The sequence below is a fragment of the Parus major genome, chromosome 4 (genome assembly GCF_001522545.3).
Source record: "Parus major isolate Abel chromosome 4, Parus_major1.1, whole genome shotgun sequence".
Taxonomy (NCBI): Eukaryota; Metazoa; Chordata; class Aves; order Passeriformes; family Paridae; genus Parus; species Parus major.
The window spans coordinates 47098830-47115559 of record NC_031771.1 but is presented as its reverse complement, the minus strand read 5'-3'; the positions used below and the strand labels follow the sequence as shown (position 1 = coordinate 47115559).

The window sequence follows — 16730 nt, the reverse complement described above, 5'->3', positions numbered from 1 at the left end:
CAACTTGCTAAAACTTGGTTTAGTTTAAGCACAGTGTTACAGCTTTCTTCACCTTGGTTCCAGTTTCCAGTACAATGGCTTGGAGTTTGCCCTAACAAGCTATTAACATGTATATTCCATTGAGATAAATTGAAATAAATGAAATCTTCTGGCTTTAGATGATTCACTATGGTTTCACCATTAGCATTTTTGAATTTGAAATGAGTTAGCTATTGTTCCCTTAAGTTATATATAAAAAAAAAATCTTTTCTGTTGGTTTTTTGGTAGTAAATTCTTGCTTTCAAGGCCTGACAGGCAGGAACCCAGCTAATCCTGTAATTTTAATTTTATTTTTTTTCCCCAAAAATGTATCTGGCTGCACCTGCACATTTTGTATCACATAAGGGATTTCTACAGGATACTCTTAGAACAGAGTTATCATATACTTGCAAGAAACCAGAAAGAGCTATAGTTGTACTAAATTTCTTAGGATGGGATGTTAAATAAAAGGCCCTTAAAAACTGGTATCCTGACCATTTGTTTCAGATTTTCAAGATGTGGTTTACTGTATATTTGGTTATATCAGTTAACCCCACATTTCTGCAGACCTGGAGGGTAAACAATGCTGACATGTTACAATTCTGTGTGTCTTCCTTAACATGAATGGCTTCCTAGGCAGGTTTGCACATGTAAATGCACTTGTCTTATCACCTCCAAATTCAGTATGAAAGACAAGACATAGAATGTAGCCAGCATGCATGTAAAAAGATTTGAAAACCATGGAGCATTTCTTGTAGCTGTGATGAAGTGATTTTGTCTCCATACATACAAATATAGCAACTGAAATAAATTGATGGGTATTGGAATCTGATTACAGTAAGTATGCTTTTAGAAAAAAATATTTGGATGAAATCTGAGGTCTTTTAAGCCTGATGCTAAATATAAATTTTCTTTATAAACTTTATATTTTTTATTTAGAAATCAATATTTCACTTAATATTTTTTCTTTATGTGTCTCTTTTGTCTATAGAAGTCTGATCCATTACATAGTAATATACATTCTATCAGATAACGCTTGTATGAGTGTCCCAGTAAGCAGTAGAGAAAAAAAAACATTTGTCTGAGCAAAAATGGCTATTTGACTGATATGTATGGCTTTAAAGAGGAAGAAAAGGTTTTATTTCATAAGAAAGATTTTTCTGCAAAAGGAGGAAGCCTAAAGGCAAAGGCTGAGGAAGCAGGGAGTTAGGCCTCTGACCCCAGGATAAACAGAAGGCAATAAATAGTAAGTGACCATAGGGGGGAGAGTGATCCAGAGGACTTGTGCCCCAAGTAGCCCTTGTGAGTCATGCAAACCATGGGAAGAAAACATTCATATTTCTGCTGCAGTTAATATTCAGTTGCTTATACAGTGCTGTGAGATGGCTTGCACAGAAAGGAGCTGCAGCAGCAGGGCCTTTGATGTGGGACTGCCCCCACATCACTCGTGCTCTGAGGCCTGATGAGTGGGGCTTATACCTGGTGATGACCACAGACTTGTCCTTCTTCCGGTTCAGGGGAGGTTTTGAAACAGGGCTTTTGTGCCATGGCTGTGCTTTGCTATTACATGCTTTGCTCCAGGGGGTTGCCCATGAGCTACACCAGATTTCTGTGCGAGGCCTCCTGCTGAGGCGTGGCATGATCCAGGCTTCGATCCACAGCTCTCCTGGGAATGGTGGAAGGACACCTCTGGGACATCTGTAAGACCAGCCTTTCCCAACCCCTGGCAACAGATGAACTTAATACCCTGCAGTGTTTTAAAAGCACTTAAATCCCTCCAATTTTCAGCTCACATTGTGAAGCATTGAGCATCTCTTCAATAGTGTGAGATACTCATTCTCCTAATGGAGCTGTTCTACTTTGAATAAGTGATCTTAGTTTAAGCTTATATTAATTTAGCATGCTGAAATGTGACTCACTCAGGAGCTCATCATGAAGGGTCAAGACTTTCCTCCTTCAGTAGTGAGCAGTTTCTGTAAGAACAGAGCTGAGAATTAGGAAAACCAGCTTCCACTATGTGGTTATGACTAACCATTGCATACCTGTCCCAGCTCTGGGTCCCAGCCCGGGCTTAATTCCCTGCACTTAATTCCTGTGTCACCTGGGGACAGGAATACTTCCTAATTCCTCATGGATCTTGCAAAACTTAGTTAAGGAGTGCTTAGTCCTGTACACAAGGAAGTACATTAAGTTAAAAAATTATCTGTGGTTAGACTTAATTCCTTCAAAGATGATTTTTTGAATGCATATTCTTCAGAAAACTGGCAATCCAGGACTGCACTGAGAAGAGACAGAGAGGAAGGACATATGTGTGCACTTCATTGTCACATGTCTTCACAAACAACAAGAAATAGGACTGATTCCAATTAGCTGATCTCTGTTGGCAAAATGGCAAAAAAAATCATTGCTCTTAAGTTGACAAGTAGCTGAAACCACTCCATACAACATTACAAATCTGACTTCTCAAATGGCATTTGCAGATGTCAATAAATAATTTCTTAAAAAAAGATTAACTAAACCAATCTGTAATTAATATAATTTGCTGTTATTTGACAGCTGTTTTTTATTAAAATTACCACCGAGTATCTTAGCTGGAATTAAATATTTCTAACATTCAGCTTGTTCTGGTTTAATATAATGTATGGCATTAGAATTAATGAATATTTTAGTGATGATGTCTGAAGTGATCATATGACATGCCATGTGAATCCCTCATATCTCAAGATCAAATATAAATCTTCTTTGTGTCCTCCTTTTGGTCATTATTGTGACTGCACCTATAATTTTAGCATCTTGTCACACCAAGAACATTAGAATGAAAAATATTTGCACATCTTATAGACTGTAGTTTTTTAACCTTCATTTAATTGTGATTTCAGCCTCAGGCTCAGCAAAGCATCCTTGATGGAAACCACAGTGGATGGGGCTCTGAGCAGCTTTGTTGGAAGGTGTCCCTTCCCAAGGCTGGGGACTTGGAAGTAGATGATCTTTGAGGTCCCTCCCAACCCAGCCCATTCTGTGATTCTGTGAAAGCTTACAAGACTACTGCTGAGGTTGCTCTGAGTTAATTCTGTAAAGTTCTGTTAGACACGAATGGTTGCTGAGGGTTTTATACGTTTGTCAGCCTGGTGGTTTTATACAGTTCAATTACCTTCAATCTAATGAGACTTTAATTTGTTGTTTTACTATTAAAGGAAAATGACTCATCAGGTGGGAGATTTTGGTTCACGAGTCTGCATATAAAACTGTCTCTTGATAGTGAACACAGTGTAAACATTACTGTTCCCTTCAAAAGTAATTCCCTATAATAATCATCAAAATGCTGCAATGTTGTTATCACAAATTGAAGCTTTAGGTTCTCACTGTAGAGTACTGTAATATATTTCAAAAGGATCTCAAATAATGGTAATTCTTATTTACAGATTAAGTGTGAAACAACATAAAGAGTGTTAGAAATTGCATTTACTTTCAATCCTGTTGCTTTATTTTTCTTTATTTTTCTTTATTTCTACAAGAAGAAATCTGTACTTACTTGAATTTACAGGAAATGGAGATGGGACAGATATTTCCAGAGGCTGCTCCAAGCCTCTGACACAGATGCAGTTCAGACACTGAAGCTCCTGAAGGAAAAGCGTAGTCCAGAGCTTCTCATTGAGGCCTCTAAGGTTTGAGTTGTTTTGTGGTACCCTGATAGATTACACTTCTACAGATAGATATGAATTTAACCAGAATGACACCAGAAGAGTGAAGGGAAGGAGGTAGTTCCAAGCTTCGCCTCTAACATGGGAAGATGCAGTTTTCACAGCCTATGCCTGCAAATGCACTCACCCTAAGGCTGTCATGCAGCCTTAGAAACAAATAGTGTATTAAAATTCCTGAAAATACATATAGTCTGTTTATACCCCTTAGTCTTTTTTTTAATTTACCAGTGCCACTGCTAGTGGAAAACAAGCAGTGATACACCTGCATAGCCCTGTATTTAGGGTTAGCTTGATCATGTCAAAGTTCTTTTTTATTGTGTTTTGCTCAAGTAGTCAGGAGAATTATCCCTAATACAAGATTATTTACATAATGTCTTTTTCAATGACAGATGAGAGGTATAAAAAAAAGTCTTGTCCTTTTCATTTTAAAGTAAAACATGACATTATTCAACTATAATACAGTGTAGAGAGAACAGCATAAACTGTTCCAGAGAAAAAGAAAAGTACACAAAATAGTTCCAAAACAAATTTAGTTGATTAAATGCAGTACATTAAAATCAGACATAATAATGTTGATATTTTAGTATTGCTAATGAAGGGCCCAGCTATTGATCTTTTCTCAGGCAACTGTCTATTGAATCCACTGGACTTACATTCAGAAAAAGTGTAGCCTAATGAATTTTGAATAATAATTTCTATACAAGATAAAAGCTCCTCTGAGGGAAATTTATAAGATTTCTATGTCAACCTGAATGTGAAGAGGCTTTCCAATTCAGCATGATATAAGTTATTAACCTCACTTGAATGAAGAAGGCAAATAATACTATATTTTGTTTAACCTCTGCAGCTTCAGAACTCTAAAATTACAGGGCTCTATGAATAGATCAGAACAGCAAAAGCTTCAAAATTTTCCCCAGCTATCTCATTATGTGAAGCAACATAGCCCTCTCTGAGGGAAGCTACTAGCTGGAATAATCACAAATCAAAAATAAATTTAGATTATAGAAATACAGAATCATTTTATTTCATTAAATTTATTATTATATAAATCTAGTTGCTGAACATCTTCTTTCCATTCTCCTGACTCCTTGATGTGTACCCTGGGGCTGTGGTGGGAGCTGAATGGGCAGCCAAGGCAAACTCAACTTTACCCTAAAGCCTCTCTTATTTGAGAAGCTTTTTGAAGGACTGGGATGCTGTGACTTGTCAGAAACTGGATCCTGGGTTATATGAACTATCACAATTCCTACATTCCTTCGATTCTCTTGAGCAGTGGACAGACACTGACTTGTTCCTGTCCACCAGCTCTTTGTCAGTGCTCCTCTGTGGAGGATGCCAAGTGTTTGCCTCAGAGCCAGCATGGTAGTCCATGAGCTCTCCCTAGTCTGCTCCAGGCAAAAATCAGCCAGGTTAGTTTACACAATGTCAAATGTGGTCTGAGCCAGCTGATTTTCCCTGGAAGGAGATATTCATGCAGTGCTCTGGTGTCTGCTCTGGGGCTGCAGCATCTGGCATGGTGAGCCACTGGAGTGTGCCAACATAGCTGGGTTCAGCAAAGTGTCCTGCTGCTTCGTGCTTTCATAATCAGTGAAGCAGGAATCATCATCATCATCATCATCATCATCATCATCAGTTATTGATTTTCAGGGTGTTCTTCTGCTGGAAGAGTTTAAAACAGCTTCTCATTATGATGAGTGGTTTCAAATAATAAATATTTAGATTTTATTTACAAACATGCTCATTTACATTTTTAGGGCACTACTGTTTTTGCATTAGCATTACTTTACTAAGATCTTTCTGATTCAAATCAAGATTCTGATACTGTTGGTTCCTCTCCACATTAAGTACTCCATTAATGCAAGATCTTTGCTCAATACATTTAAAACGAGGAAAGAATTTTGAAAAATCACATTTTAAATTAGGTAAGAATTCTCACTGTCTTCTGTGGACCAAGTATTTAATGCAGGATTGATCTGATGATCACAAATTTGAAAAAAAAAATTTCAAGAGATTGCAGCAATTTTCTATAACACTATTGTCTATGAAATTGTAGGACATTACAATCGTATTTTTACAGAATTTTTAGACTGTAAACTACAGGAATAAATTTATTTTAAAGGAGTATATTTAGAGCACCACAACCAGTATTTTAATCCTCATTTTTTAATGGGAAATATCTCCCATGCCCCAGTTTAAGAACTGCTTTCCACAATGCTGAGGTTTATGCATAGGTACTAAAATTGCGTTTGACCAATTTCTACTCAGTATTTGCTCCTTCCTTGCTCACTGTTCATTCAGTGGGCAGCTACTGGGGCAAAGACAACAAGAATAGAAGACAGCAAAGCAGCTTGTGGTTCTGCAACACTGATCCTTGCTGGTATAAGCCACAATTTCAATTTGCTTTTGCATGTGAGGATAATCTCAACCTGTGACTAATGGAACTCAATAATAAATGAGTCAATACCGTGCTAAGTATGTAGGATATTTTTTAATTATTTCTTTTGAATGCCTTTCTATTTTTACTACTAGTTAGTACTATGAGAGACAATACATCTACTTGAAATTTTCTAAGTCATTATAGTAAAATACAGCTCTGTACAATACCCTTAACAGTAATTCCTGTCACACAGTGTATGTTTCTCTTCCTAGTAATTTCGGTCATTACGCTACTACCAGACTTACTTTTAGGAAATTCAGATCCTGAAGATGCTTTTCACATAATGAAAAAGAAAAATTTAATCCCTACTTTTCTGTAAATACATAGGGCCTATTGGGAGAGAAGTATGGGAACATCCGAATACCAGGGGAAGTTGAGTCAGCAGAATTTGAAATGATCCTGGATGCTGCTATAGAGGCCAAGCTAGAGACAAGGATTTTAGAAGAGTGGTACTGCAGGGATGAGAACGCAGTGCCACCAGCATATTATCTCAGACCAAAATCAGAAATGCTGAAGAACTACCAGAATACGGTAAGTCATAGTCAACTGCTCGCAAAATTTTTCTCTCTCCATTACAGTGGCAGGCAGTCCCTAAGGCACTTGTTGTTGTCTTTGAATTAGGTTCTGCAGCCCTGTCCACATCTGAACAACTGCTGCTGTGGTGCTCCTTCCCCGTACATGGTGAAGGAGCAGCTCCAAAACACCAAGGAACACAACTCCTTGATGCATTGATGCACTCTCTGCCAGCTAGAGAGTGTGAATTTGGGTCGTCTGTGACCTGTTAGGACTAGTGGACAGTTGTACAGATTTCCCTTCCCTGGTGTTGAAACATGGAGAACTCAGGCTCTTCTGCTTTGTACTGTGCCTTTGCTAGATTTCAATGAGCAGGACTTGCAGAGGAAATACACATTTTCCCTTCTATCCCCATAGAAGAAAACTCTAACAGTCAAACAAGTGCTTAGCACTGTCTTGAGTCAGATATCATACTTTTAAATTATTAACTGTATTCTATTATAAGATTTTTGAACACTGTTAATTGTAATTTTTAAAGCAGGCATTTGTCTTCAATTGATGACAATAAAAACTGTATCTATTTCTCAGGGTTCAGTTCTACCCTCCTACACATCCAGCATATACCTAAGGACATATTTTAGTGTACAAAAAATTAAGTCTTTAAAAGAGTTTTCACTTCATTTTGAGTGCATATTGTATTATTGGGGGGTTTTGTTATTAAATCTTATGTACATTTCCTGAAGCTACTGACTAACATGGGACTAAGTAAAAAGATGTTCGTAACTTAAATAATTTAATGTTCTTAACTCAAAAAACTTCAAAAATATGTTCATAACTTAAAGCTGTAACATAGATGTAACATAACTTAAAGATGTAACACAGAGTTACATCTCATAAACTTATAGAAAGTAATAAAAAATACTCAAGAAAGAGTTTCTAGGGAATTTATCCTGGAGATTCCACACTCCAAGAAAACTGGAAACCCCTGAAATATTTCACCAGCAGTAAATAAAACCGAGCTGATTTAGAGAAAGCACCAGCATGACATTTACAAGATACCATCTGAAAGGATTAGTGAATTTATATTAGAATTCCTCTCTGATGACAGTTAAGATTAGTGTTACTATAGCAATGAATGAATGAACATAATGTTACATATAATCCTGTATTTTTTAAATATGGTAGCTAATATAAGGCACTTAATTTCAGGTACCAGGAACTTCATTTTCAGTTTTGATATCCAAGTTTAAATTATTATCATTATTACATCTCATTAAGGGAACAATAATTTTTAGCAATATTGCTGCTCCTTTATTATCATCATTTCAGGCTTGATTCCCAAAACCCTCTTTCTATAAAGAAATAATTTCTATAATAACACCTATAAAGGTGTTATTGGCCTTATTCTTGAAAAATATTGCATTAGCTGCTGACACAAGGGATTTAGAAAATACTCCAAGGAGCTAACTTTTAAAATTCTAAAATGGAATACAATATGATCACCTGCAGTATAAAATGTTTAACTTTTATTTATTTTTGTTAGTGTATGTGTTTCTCTGTTACCATGTTATTTTTGGCCTTGAATATTAAACTTCTATTTTCTGAAGTTGTATATGTTATGTATTACATCTACTCTTTTAACTATGGATATTTTTAAAAGATGGAATCTTCTTCGAATTCTATGAATGAGAACAAATGGCAAGATATATCAGAAGAGATTAAGAAGATTTTTAAGACTGCTGTGAAATTGCTATATGAGAAAGGAAAAATGAAACACAGCCAAGCAAAGAGATATCTTTCCTCTGGTAAAGTTCACAATAACAATTTCTATGTATTCATTTATTGTCTTTTCTGTCAACCTTTCCACAAACGTGAAAATATATTTCTGTTGGCATTTCTCATATAATTAAAGGGGGAAAAAATGGTTTGCTGTGCTTCTTGAGACTAAAACCCATACAAAAGCACCCAGAAAATTCTCTGTGTTTGTTTTTTTCTGGTTTTTACAGAGGATAAATGCAATCGAGTCTGCCTGTTGTGGGTAGGGCATGTTCTTGAACTGTTTGTAAAGAAAAGTTGACAGAGACTCTTGTGTTCTATTTTCATCCCCAGCTATTGAAGATGAACTTGATTTTGCCTTGGGTAAACAAACACCAGCTTTCCTAAAGAAGTGTGTTTGTTACATCCGGAAAATTGCCAACATCGAGCGTTTTGTTAAAATTCCAGAGATGGGAAAATACATGGACGTGGTACATAAAGCTGGGAAGTTTCTACGAGATCCTGAGGCCCATGAGAAACTGATCAAGCTCAGGGATGAATTCATTCCTACCATTGTTGCATCGTCCAATCTGAGAGTGTACACATCCGTCACTCACTGTGACATGAAACTGGGTTACTCCCAAGAAGTGGAGAGCCATTACATTGAAGGACTTGGTAAACAGTTCTATGAAGACATGATTGATATAATCCAAGCTACAGTGCAGCAGAATTTTGACACGGAGACAGACATGCTGTACGATGAAGTTCTTCAACACTCATCGCTATGTAAAACATACTCCACTTTTTATGAATATAGATGTGAGGCATTAAACATAGTCCACAAATACGTTTTACCTAGAAAAATAGGACACATTAACCCTCTTATCATATATGGAGGACCATGCACAGGGAAGACTCTTTTGCTAGCTGAAGCAGCAAAGAAGGTAAATAAGCAACTTACATACTAAGTTCATGTTGAGAGCATTACTGTGTGTAAAGGCCAACGTTTTTTAATTGTTTCTTTTCTCAACAGATCTATCAGCCCTCTATATATAAAAAAAAATAATAGCATGTATATTCAGCGTATTATTGTACAAATTTGCAGAAAAATATTACCTTTCAATAATAATGTATTTGTATCTTGCTTAGCCAAAACAAATATAGTTTATCAAAATGCTTAGAAATCTAATAGGAATCAATATATTTTGAATTAACAATGTCTATTTTAGAATGATCTCTTTCCTTCTTGCTCCTCTGAGGCTCTATGAATCCACAAGCATCTAAACATCTCATTTTGGTTTTAGTCTTAAATACAAATGCAGTATGTCTTTCCAAATCCTGCCATCTCATATTCTCATTAGAAATTATTCCGGAATTATTCTGATACACTGGCTACAAATCTATATGTATTAAGCTGCAAAAATACCCACACTTATTTGTCTGGCATATGCTGTTGAAGTCATTGAGATGAGTACTACAGGGAAATGAATTAAACATTTTGTGCACAACAGGATGCCGAAAAGGACTAAGCTGGCATCACCAGACCTAATTCTGCAGGTGACAGTCACAACTTTGAGTTCCTGGAAGGGTGGTCAGAGAATTTAGCTTAGTGAGCTGGGAAACTACCACATCAGCCAGAAGGAAATGAAGGGAACAATATTGTTTAAAATCCCTCTATCTACTTCCTGTGAAGTCACATTAGCTGCATATATGAAACTGTGATTTGCAATTCAGGATCTCATTTCATATCTGAGTACATAAATCAACCTAGAGACTCTGGTTCTGCTTTTCTTTTAAAATACTGTAATTACATAAAGTGGGGTGAAGAGATGTGTTAGCCTGCACAGCCTGGAAAGATTTAAAGAAGTTACACCACTCACTGGCTTGGGGTACTCTAACCAAAAAAACTTCAAGAGACAGATACATTTTGCTTTTTGTGGCAGTGTTTTAGAGTAAAAGTCACAGGTACAGCAAGGCAAAGTGCAGTTCTATGGGCCAGGGATTAAAGTAACCAGCTAGTTAAGCGCAATCTGTACTCTGATCCGTGTCCTTAGAGACACGTCTCTATACCTAGTCAGAGTCAATGCTAAACCGGTTGAGGTGACAGGCTGGTGTGCCTGACCAAGGATGACATTGTGTAGTGTCTAATGAAGTTTATTTGTAAGAGACTCTATCTGCTTACTTTCAGAGGTGAGTCTCAGATATTGTCAAGAGTACCCTGGGATTTATGGAGTACATTCTAGTCATGTCCCCTTTGATGTAAGCCATTTGTGTTAAACAAAGATGTTATATGATTTGAGTTTCATTCAGTGCACCCACCTTGAACTCTGCCAGTGAAAGCATTTCTATTCAACCAGTAATATTTTTAATGTTTATTCATATATAGACTATCACTATTTATAAACTCTGTTACTGTGCTTCATTGAGATATAAACTCAATTATGCTCTATATTCTAGGCCTATTCCTGGTTGCAAGAAGAGATGGGACCAGATTCAGACCCTGTGGTAGTTATAAGATTTTTGGGATCCACTGAAACAAGTACAGATCTGAAGAATATACTTCAAAGCATATGTGAACAACTAGCAGTCAACTATCGTTGCCTTGTACAAAGTTACCCAAAAAAGATTCATGACCTTCGGGACTTGTTCATAAATCTCTTGAATGAGTCTTCATTTCACAGGCCACTGGTGATTATATTTGATGCTTTAGAACAGCTAACAGATAGTGATGATGGTAGGAAGCTTTGGTGGCTTCCCGTTCACCTTCCACGTTCAGTACGGATAATTTTGTCAACACTGCCAAACAAGCATGGGATCCTGCAAAAATTGAGGTGCCTTATTCATGAAGAAAGCAACTATATCGAATTGACTGCAAGGGACAGAAAGATGTGTAGTCAAGTACTGAAACATCAGCTGCTGCGAGTTAAAAGGAAAGTAACATCAGGGCAACAAATCTATGTCAATGAGGCATTCTCCAAGTGCACACTGCCTATGTTTGTGAACTTAACCTTCAGAGAGGTCAGGCACTGGAGATCTCATAAGGATGTGGATGAGTCCTCCCTCTGTGTTAATGTCCATGAAAGCATAGAGCAGTTGTTTTGGTCAATGGAAAACAAGTGTGGGTCAAGACTATTGTCAAGAGCACTTGGCTACATCACTATGTCCAAATCTGGCCTGAGTGAAATGGAACTGGAGGATATTTTAGCCCTTGACAACAGTGTTATGTATGAACTGAATGAGAGAGTCAGAGAGAGCAACCCACTGAGAATTCCATATATATACATTGCAAGACTTAAAGAGGGCTTACAGGGGTATTTAATAGAGCGACAGGTGAAAAATGTAACGCTGCTTCTTTGGGCAAATAGGCACTTGCAACTAATTGCCCAGAAATTGTACCTGCACAATGAAGAAGACTTGCGTGAAATGCACACAGTCATGGCAGAGTATTTCCTTGGTGTTTGGTCAGGTGGACGAAGAAAACCTTTTTACAGCAGTGACCAATATCTGAGCGGTTGTCCTGGCCATGACAGTAGAGGCCTGAATGAGGATGAAAAGCACTGCATGGATCAGGCTGCTTTTGACAGGCAGGCACCAGATCAGCCGTGGGTCTTCCAGTGTAACCCATTGGAACCTGATATCTTTTTTATTAATCACAGAAAAATGACAGAGCTTATTCATCACTTAACAAGATGTGGAAGAACTGATGATCTTCTGTACGGAGTCATCATGAACTTCAGCTGGCTGTACACCATGATCAGAATAGGGCAGTTTGATAAAGCACTTTCTGACATAGACCTGGCTTACACTTACTCTCAAGAAAAGGAGCTGAAATTTCTGGCCAGTACACTCCGCAGTATAAAGTTCAAAGTAGTGAAATACCCAGGTTCACTCTCAGCTGAATTGCAGCAGAGACTTCTCCCAGTAGTAAGTTCATTGCCCAAACTCAGACATCTCCTCCTAGAATGTGACAAGGATGGACCCAAGTACTGCTCTATCGTCCCTTTGCATTCCTCCATGGACGTGACTTACAGCCCCGAGCGCCTGCCGCTGTCATCCAGCTGCATGCATGTCACTGAGATTTTGCCTACATTTAATCCCAGCACAATTATTGCTGCTTTAGAAAACGGCTCCATTAGCACCTGGGATGTAGAAACCCGCCAGTTACTAAGGCAAATTACAACAGCTCCCTCTGTTATCTTAGGGATGAAGCTTACTAGTGATGAAAAGTACCTTGTAGTAGCTACAACAAACAACACTCTTTTGATATATGATAACATAAATTCCTGTCTTCTGTCTGAGGTGGAAATTAAGGGGTCAAAACACTGTGGAATTGCTGGGGACTCCAGTTTTATAAATGGATTTACATTATCGGTCAACCATGCACTTGCTTGGCTGGAGGCCAGTAAAGATGTTACTGTAATAGATCTGCTTTACGGTTGGCCTCTCTATCACTTCCACTGCTGGTACGAAGTGACCTGTGTGCAGTGTTCTCCAGATGGAGTTTATGCATTCTGCGGGCAGTACTTGAACACCACCACCATTTTCCACTTGGGCAGTGGTGAGAAGCTGACCACCGTGACCTCTGAATTTTCAAGTGGATTTGTGAAATTCCTTCTCATTTTGGACACAGCCCAAGAAATGGTGATGGTGGACAGTGAAGGTAGCCTCTCTGTTTGGAATACAGAGGAAATTGCAAAACCCCAGCTTACAGATGACTTTGACTGCAGAAGAGAAGACAGCGAAGTTGTCAGCATAGAACTTTCTGAAGACCAAAGTGCAATTTTAATTTGTAAGGCTCTCAGCATTGAGCTTCTTGACACTCATGTGTGGAAGGTGGCTGAAAAGTTTAGAGCTAAACACAACGAGCGCTTTATATCTGCCGTGTTGTCCAAAAATGGCAACTGTATAATTGCTTCAATGGAAAATACCTCAGCCATTTTTGTTTGGAGAAGAGATACTGGACAGTGTATGGCAAGCTTACAGGAAATCTCAGGAACTATAGTCAGGCTAATTAAATCAAATCATCATAACATGCTGCTATCCTTATCCACCAGTGGTGTCCTTTCTATCTGGGATATAGACATCATAACTGCTATGTCCAATATTGACAAATCTGGCAAACCTATCCAAAGACTGGTGTTGCCAGCCAGAGGTGAATTAATATACACATTGGATGGATCAGATTCTGTCCATAAGTGGAACTTCAGCACTGGATTTATTGAAGCTGTGTTCAAGCATGAAGGTATTGTTGAAAACTGTGTGCTGACCTCTTCTGGAGAGATAATGGTAACTTCAGATGATAAATGCAGCCAGTATGTATGGCACACAGTTAGTGGTGAAAATATCTTTCGCATCAATGGACAAAAAATCTCAGAGCTAATGATTACTCATAATGATCAGTTTGTCGTCTCTCTCTGCGAGCAAAATGCATCCAGAGTTTGGCGACTGGCTACAGGACATAGGGTTTGCAATATTTTAGTTGCCTTACAGAATGCATTTATAACAACTGCAAATACATTTGTAGTTGGAATGGCAAAAAACAAAGTGTTGGCAGTGAGTCTCTGGACAGGCAGTATAACAAAGAAATTTTGCTGTGATGATGGTGCAAGCATTGTGGATATTAAGTTGATACCAGACTGCCCAGATATTGTAGTATTTATAACTTCTACTGAAACTGTGAACATTTGGAGCCTAACAGAGGAAGTAATCTGCAGACGTGTACAATTGCCCACCAACTTCTTAAAAAAATTGGAAGACTTTGAAATATCTCCAAATGGGAAGCTGGGAATTATAACCCGTGGTGATGAGAACATCAATGTGCTTGATTTATACAGCGGCAAACTTCGTGTGGTTCACGCTCCGGGTGTCATCTGGCGGCAGAGGCTGTCTCGCGATGGCCGCTACCTGGTGTACATTTGTTGTCGCGGGGAAGAAGATGATGATAATGGTGCAGTCTCTAGTTTAATTGTAATGAGGCTAGCAGATGGCAAAAACATTGGTGCCTGTTCCCTTTATAAAACTCCCACTTTTCTTGCACTCTCACAGAGACATTTAAACATTATTATTGGATTTGATGATGGAAGTATAGGTACTTACACTGTAGTGGATCGTGTTGATGCTGCACTGAAAATCAAAATTGCTACTTCAAACAGCCGTCAGATTTTCAACAACACAACACAAGTGATTAGGCCAAAGTGTCACAATTATAGTTTCAAGGTCACTGCAGACTGCATTTGGAGGGAATCAACGGAAGTATTTGCAAGGGATAGCCCCATTACAGTTACAGAGGCTGAGGTGAGTGAAGCAACACCAACCAAAAGACACAGCTACTGCTATGAGAAAGTGTGCTCAGCCATAGATTGCAGAGGACACAGTTTTGCATCTGACAACTGAGTAACCATCTGGACAATCTTATCTGAAGAGTACACTGGCTTAGGTATGTCTTCTGAATTCATGTAAAAATCAGTTTCTTGGAAGACAGATAGAAACAGCAGAGGGCAGACCAGCTGTTTTTTCCTGTCTTACATTTCTGTAAACATAAAAGCAAACATAAAGCAAATGGGCTGCAGGGTTTTTTTTTAATTTCGGAATACAAGGTTTAGTCCAGAATTTCACCAGGGCCTTGATTAAAAATTTCTAGCAATACTATCAAAATTGTTATGCTATTACAGAAGTTAGGTGATCATATCTGTGGTTGACAAACTGTTGTAACTAGAAGTAAGGCTCTAAGTGATTGGTGAGAAGTCAGACCACTATTTTATATTCCAAGTCACCTAGATGGGTCTATAGCTAACAGTCAACTTTATACCCACTTGCAAAAATGTGTTTTTCTGCTTGATGGTGCAATGACAAGATGTCACCTGCCAACCTGGAACACTTGATACATTCCATCATCATTTTAAAAATACTTACTTTTATTTTTCTTTTTAATTGGGATTAATCTTTGGGCTGAAAGGAGTAGGTTCCAGTCAGCTGCTAACATGTCAGCATATGAGGCAACAAGTATTTGTTCACCTTAATGAACAGAATGAAAGTTGTTCTTTTTTAAATGCATGCAGGGATTTCAGGTTTCTGTATTGTGATAAAAATTAGAAAAGTCCTGAGTTTTAAAGGAAGTGTAGGGATTGGGGTTTTATTTTTGGTTTGGGGAAAAGTTTCGTCTTCATAGTGTATATTAGTACAGGTCATAATGAAAATTTTTCAAAGAGAAGGGGTGTTACTGATGAACACTTAAAGACATTAATTTCTTTATGTTAAAAGTTTGCTGTCCATTTTGTTGTAAGACAGTCTAAAGTATCTCTATGTCTCCAAAGTAATCCTGGTAGTTTTCAGACATGCCATGTATTAGTCCTTATAACATTTGCCTTAGTATTGTTTCTGTTCTTTCCCATGATAAATACAGATCAAATGACCAAACACTCTAGGACTGTTTGTGTATCTGCTGAAATATTCCACTAAATGTAAAGGCTGTCCAGAGGTCCTTTCCTAGTCCAGTTTGTAATGGGGTTTTCTTACTTCCACATACATACAAGCTTCACTTTCTGCTTTAGAAACTGTTCTGAGCCTTTTGTACAGTTTTACCAGTTTCAAGGCAGAAATTGTGAAATAATGACAAATTCTGTAAAAAAATTTACATTTTCCTAAGTAAGATTATGTACTGGACAACATCTGAAAGGATAAGAAAATTTTGGCCTACTTGTGTATCTTAAAGGTGGCACACCCATGGAAATATTTTCAAATTATTTAAACAGAATAATCTTATTTTTAAAATCAGAATTCCATGTCACAAATTTCCAAGAAATGAATGCTAAACTAGAACTTAATGTAGTGTGTGAATGTTCAGTGTACAAGCCAATATAGTATATTAAGTGACCTGAATGATTTTTCCTAACTGGTTTGCAACAATAGATCATATTGAATGTTTTTATGTAAACTTTGTATTGTTGGGAAAACCTACCCAATCAGAGATTTATATTTTCATAAATGTCAAATTTAGTTAAATTTTGTTACAGAGTTGTTAAATTAGAAATCTATTGCAGTCTTCAAACAAATATACAGTCTTGTGTATGCATTGTTTGTACTAATAAACTATGGAAGCAGACTTGTGTGAGTCCCTTAATTTCATGGAAATTTCACTCTGGCAGAGGGACATGCCTTTGCAGCTTCCTTTGGCCGGTACATAAATAATTTTAAGGACAGTATTGAGAAGGAAAATTCCCAGTATTTTTCCCATTGCAGCTAATTAAATCAAGCATTCAAAATACAATGAGATTTGCCAAAAATAAATAAATAAAACAATAAAACAT

General features: G+C 37.6%; 1 protein-coding gene across 2 annotated transcripts in view; it reads left to right on the top strand.

Moving 5' to 3' along the window:
- The window catches only part of NWD2 (NACHT and WD repeat domain containing 2), a 33732-nt gene extending 17207 nt beyond the window's left edge, over positions 1-16525 (top strand). For both annotated transcript variants that reach the window (XM_033513799.1, XM_015625639.2), the window contains 4 exons: positions 6484-6687; positions 8330-8474; positions 8779-9368; positions 10882-16525. In XM_033513799.1, the coding sequence (XP_033369690.1) occupies positions 6484-6687; positions 8330-8474; positions 8779-9368; positions 10882-14817 (4875 nt within the window). In that variant the 3' untranslated portion in view covers positions 14818-16525. The remainder of the gene's footprint in view (positions 1-6483; positions 6688-8329; positions 8475-8778; positions 9369-10881) is intronic.
- Positions 16526-16730: the final 205 nt, after the last annotated feature.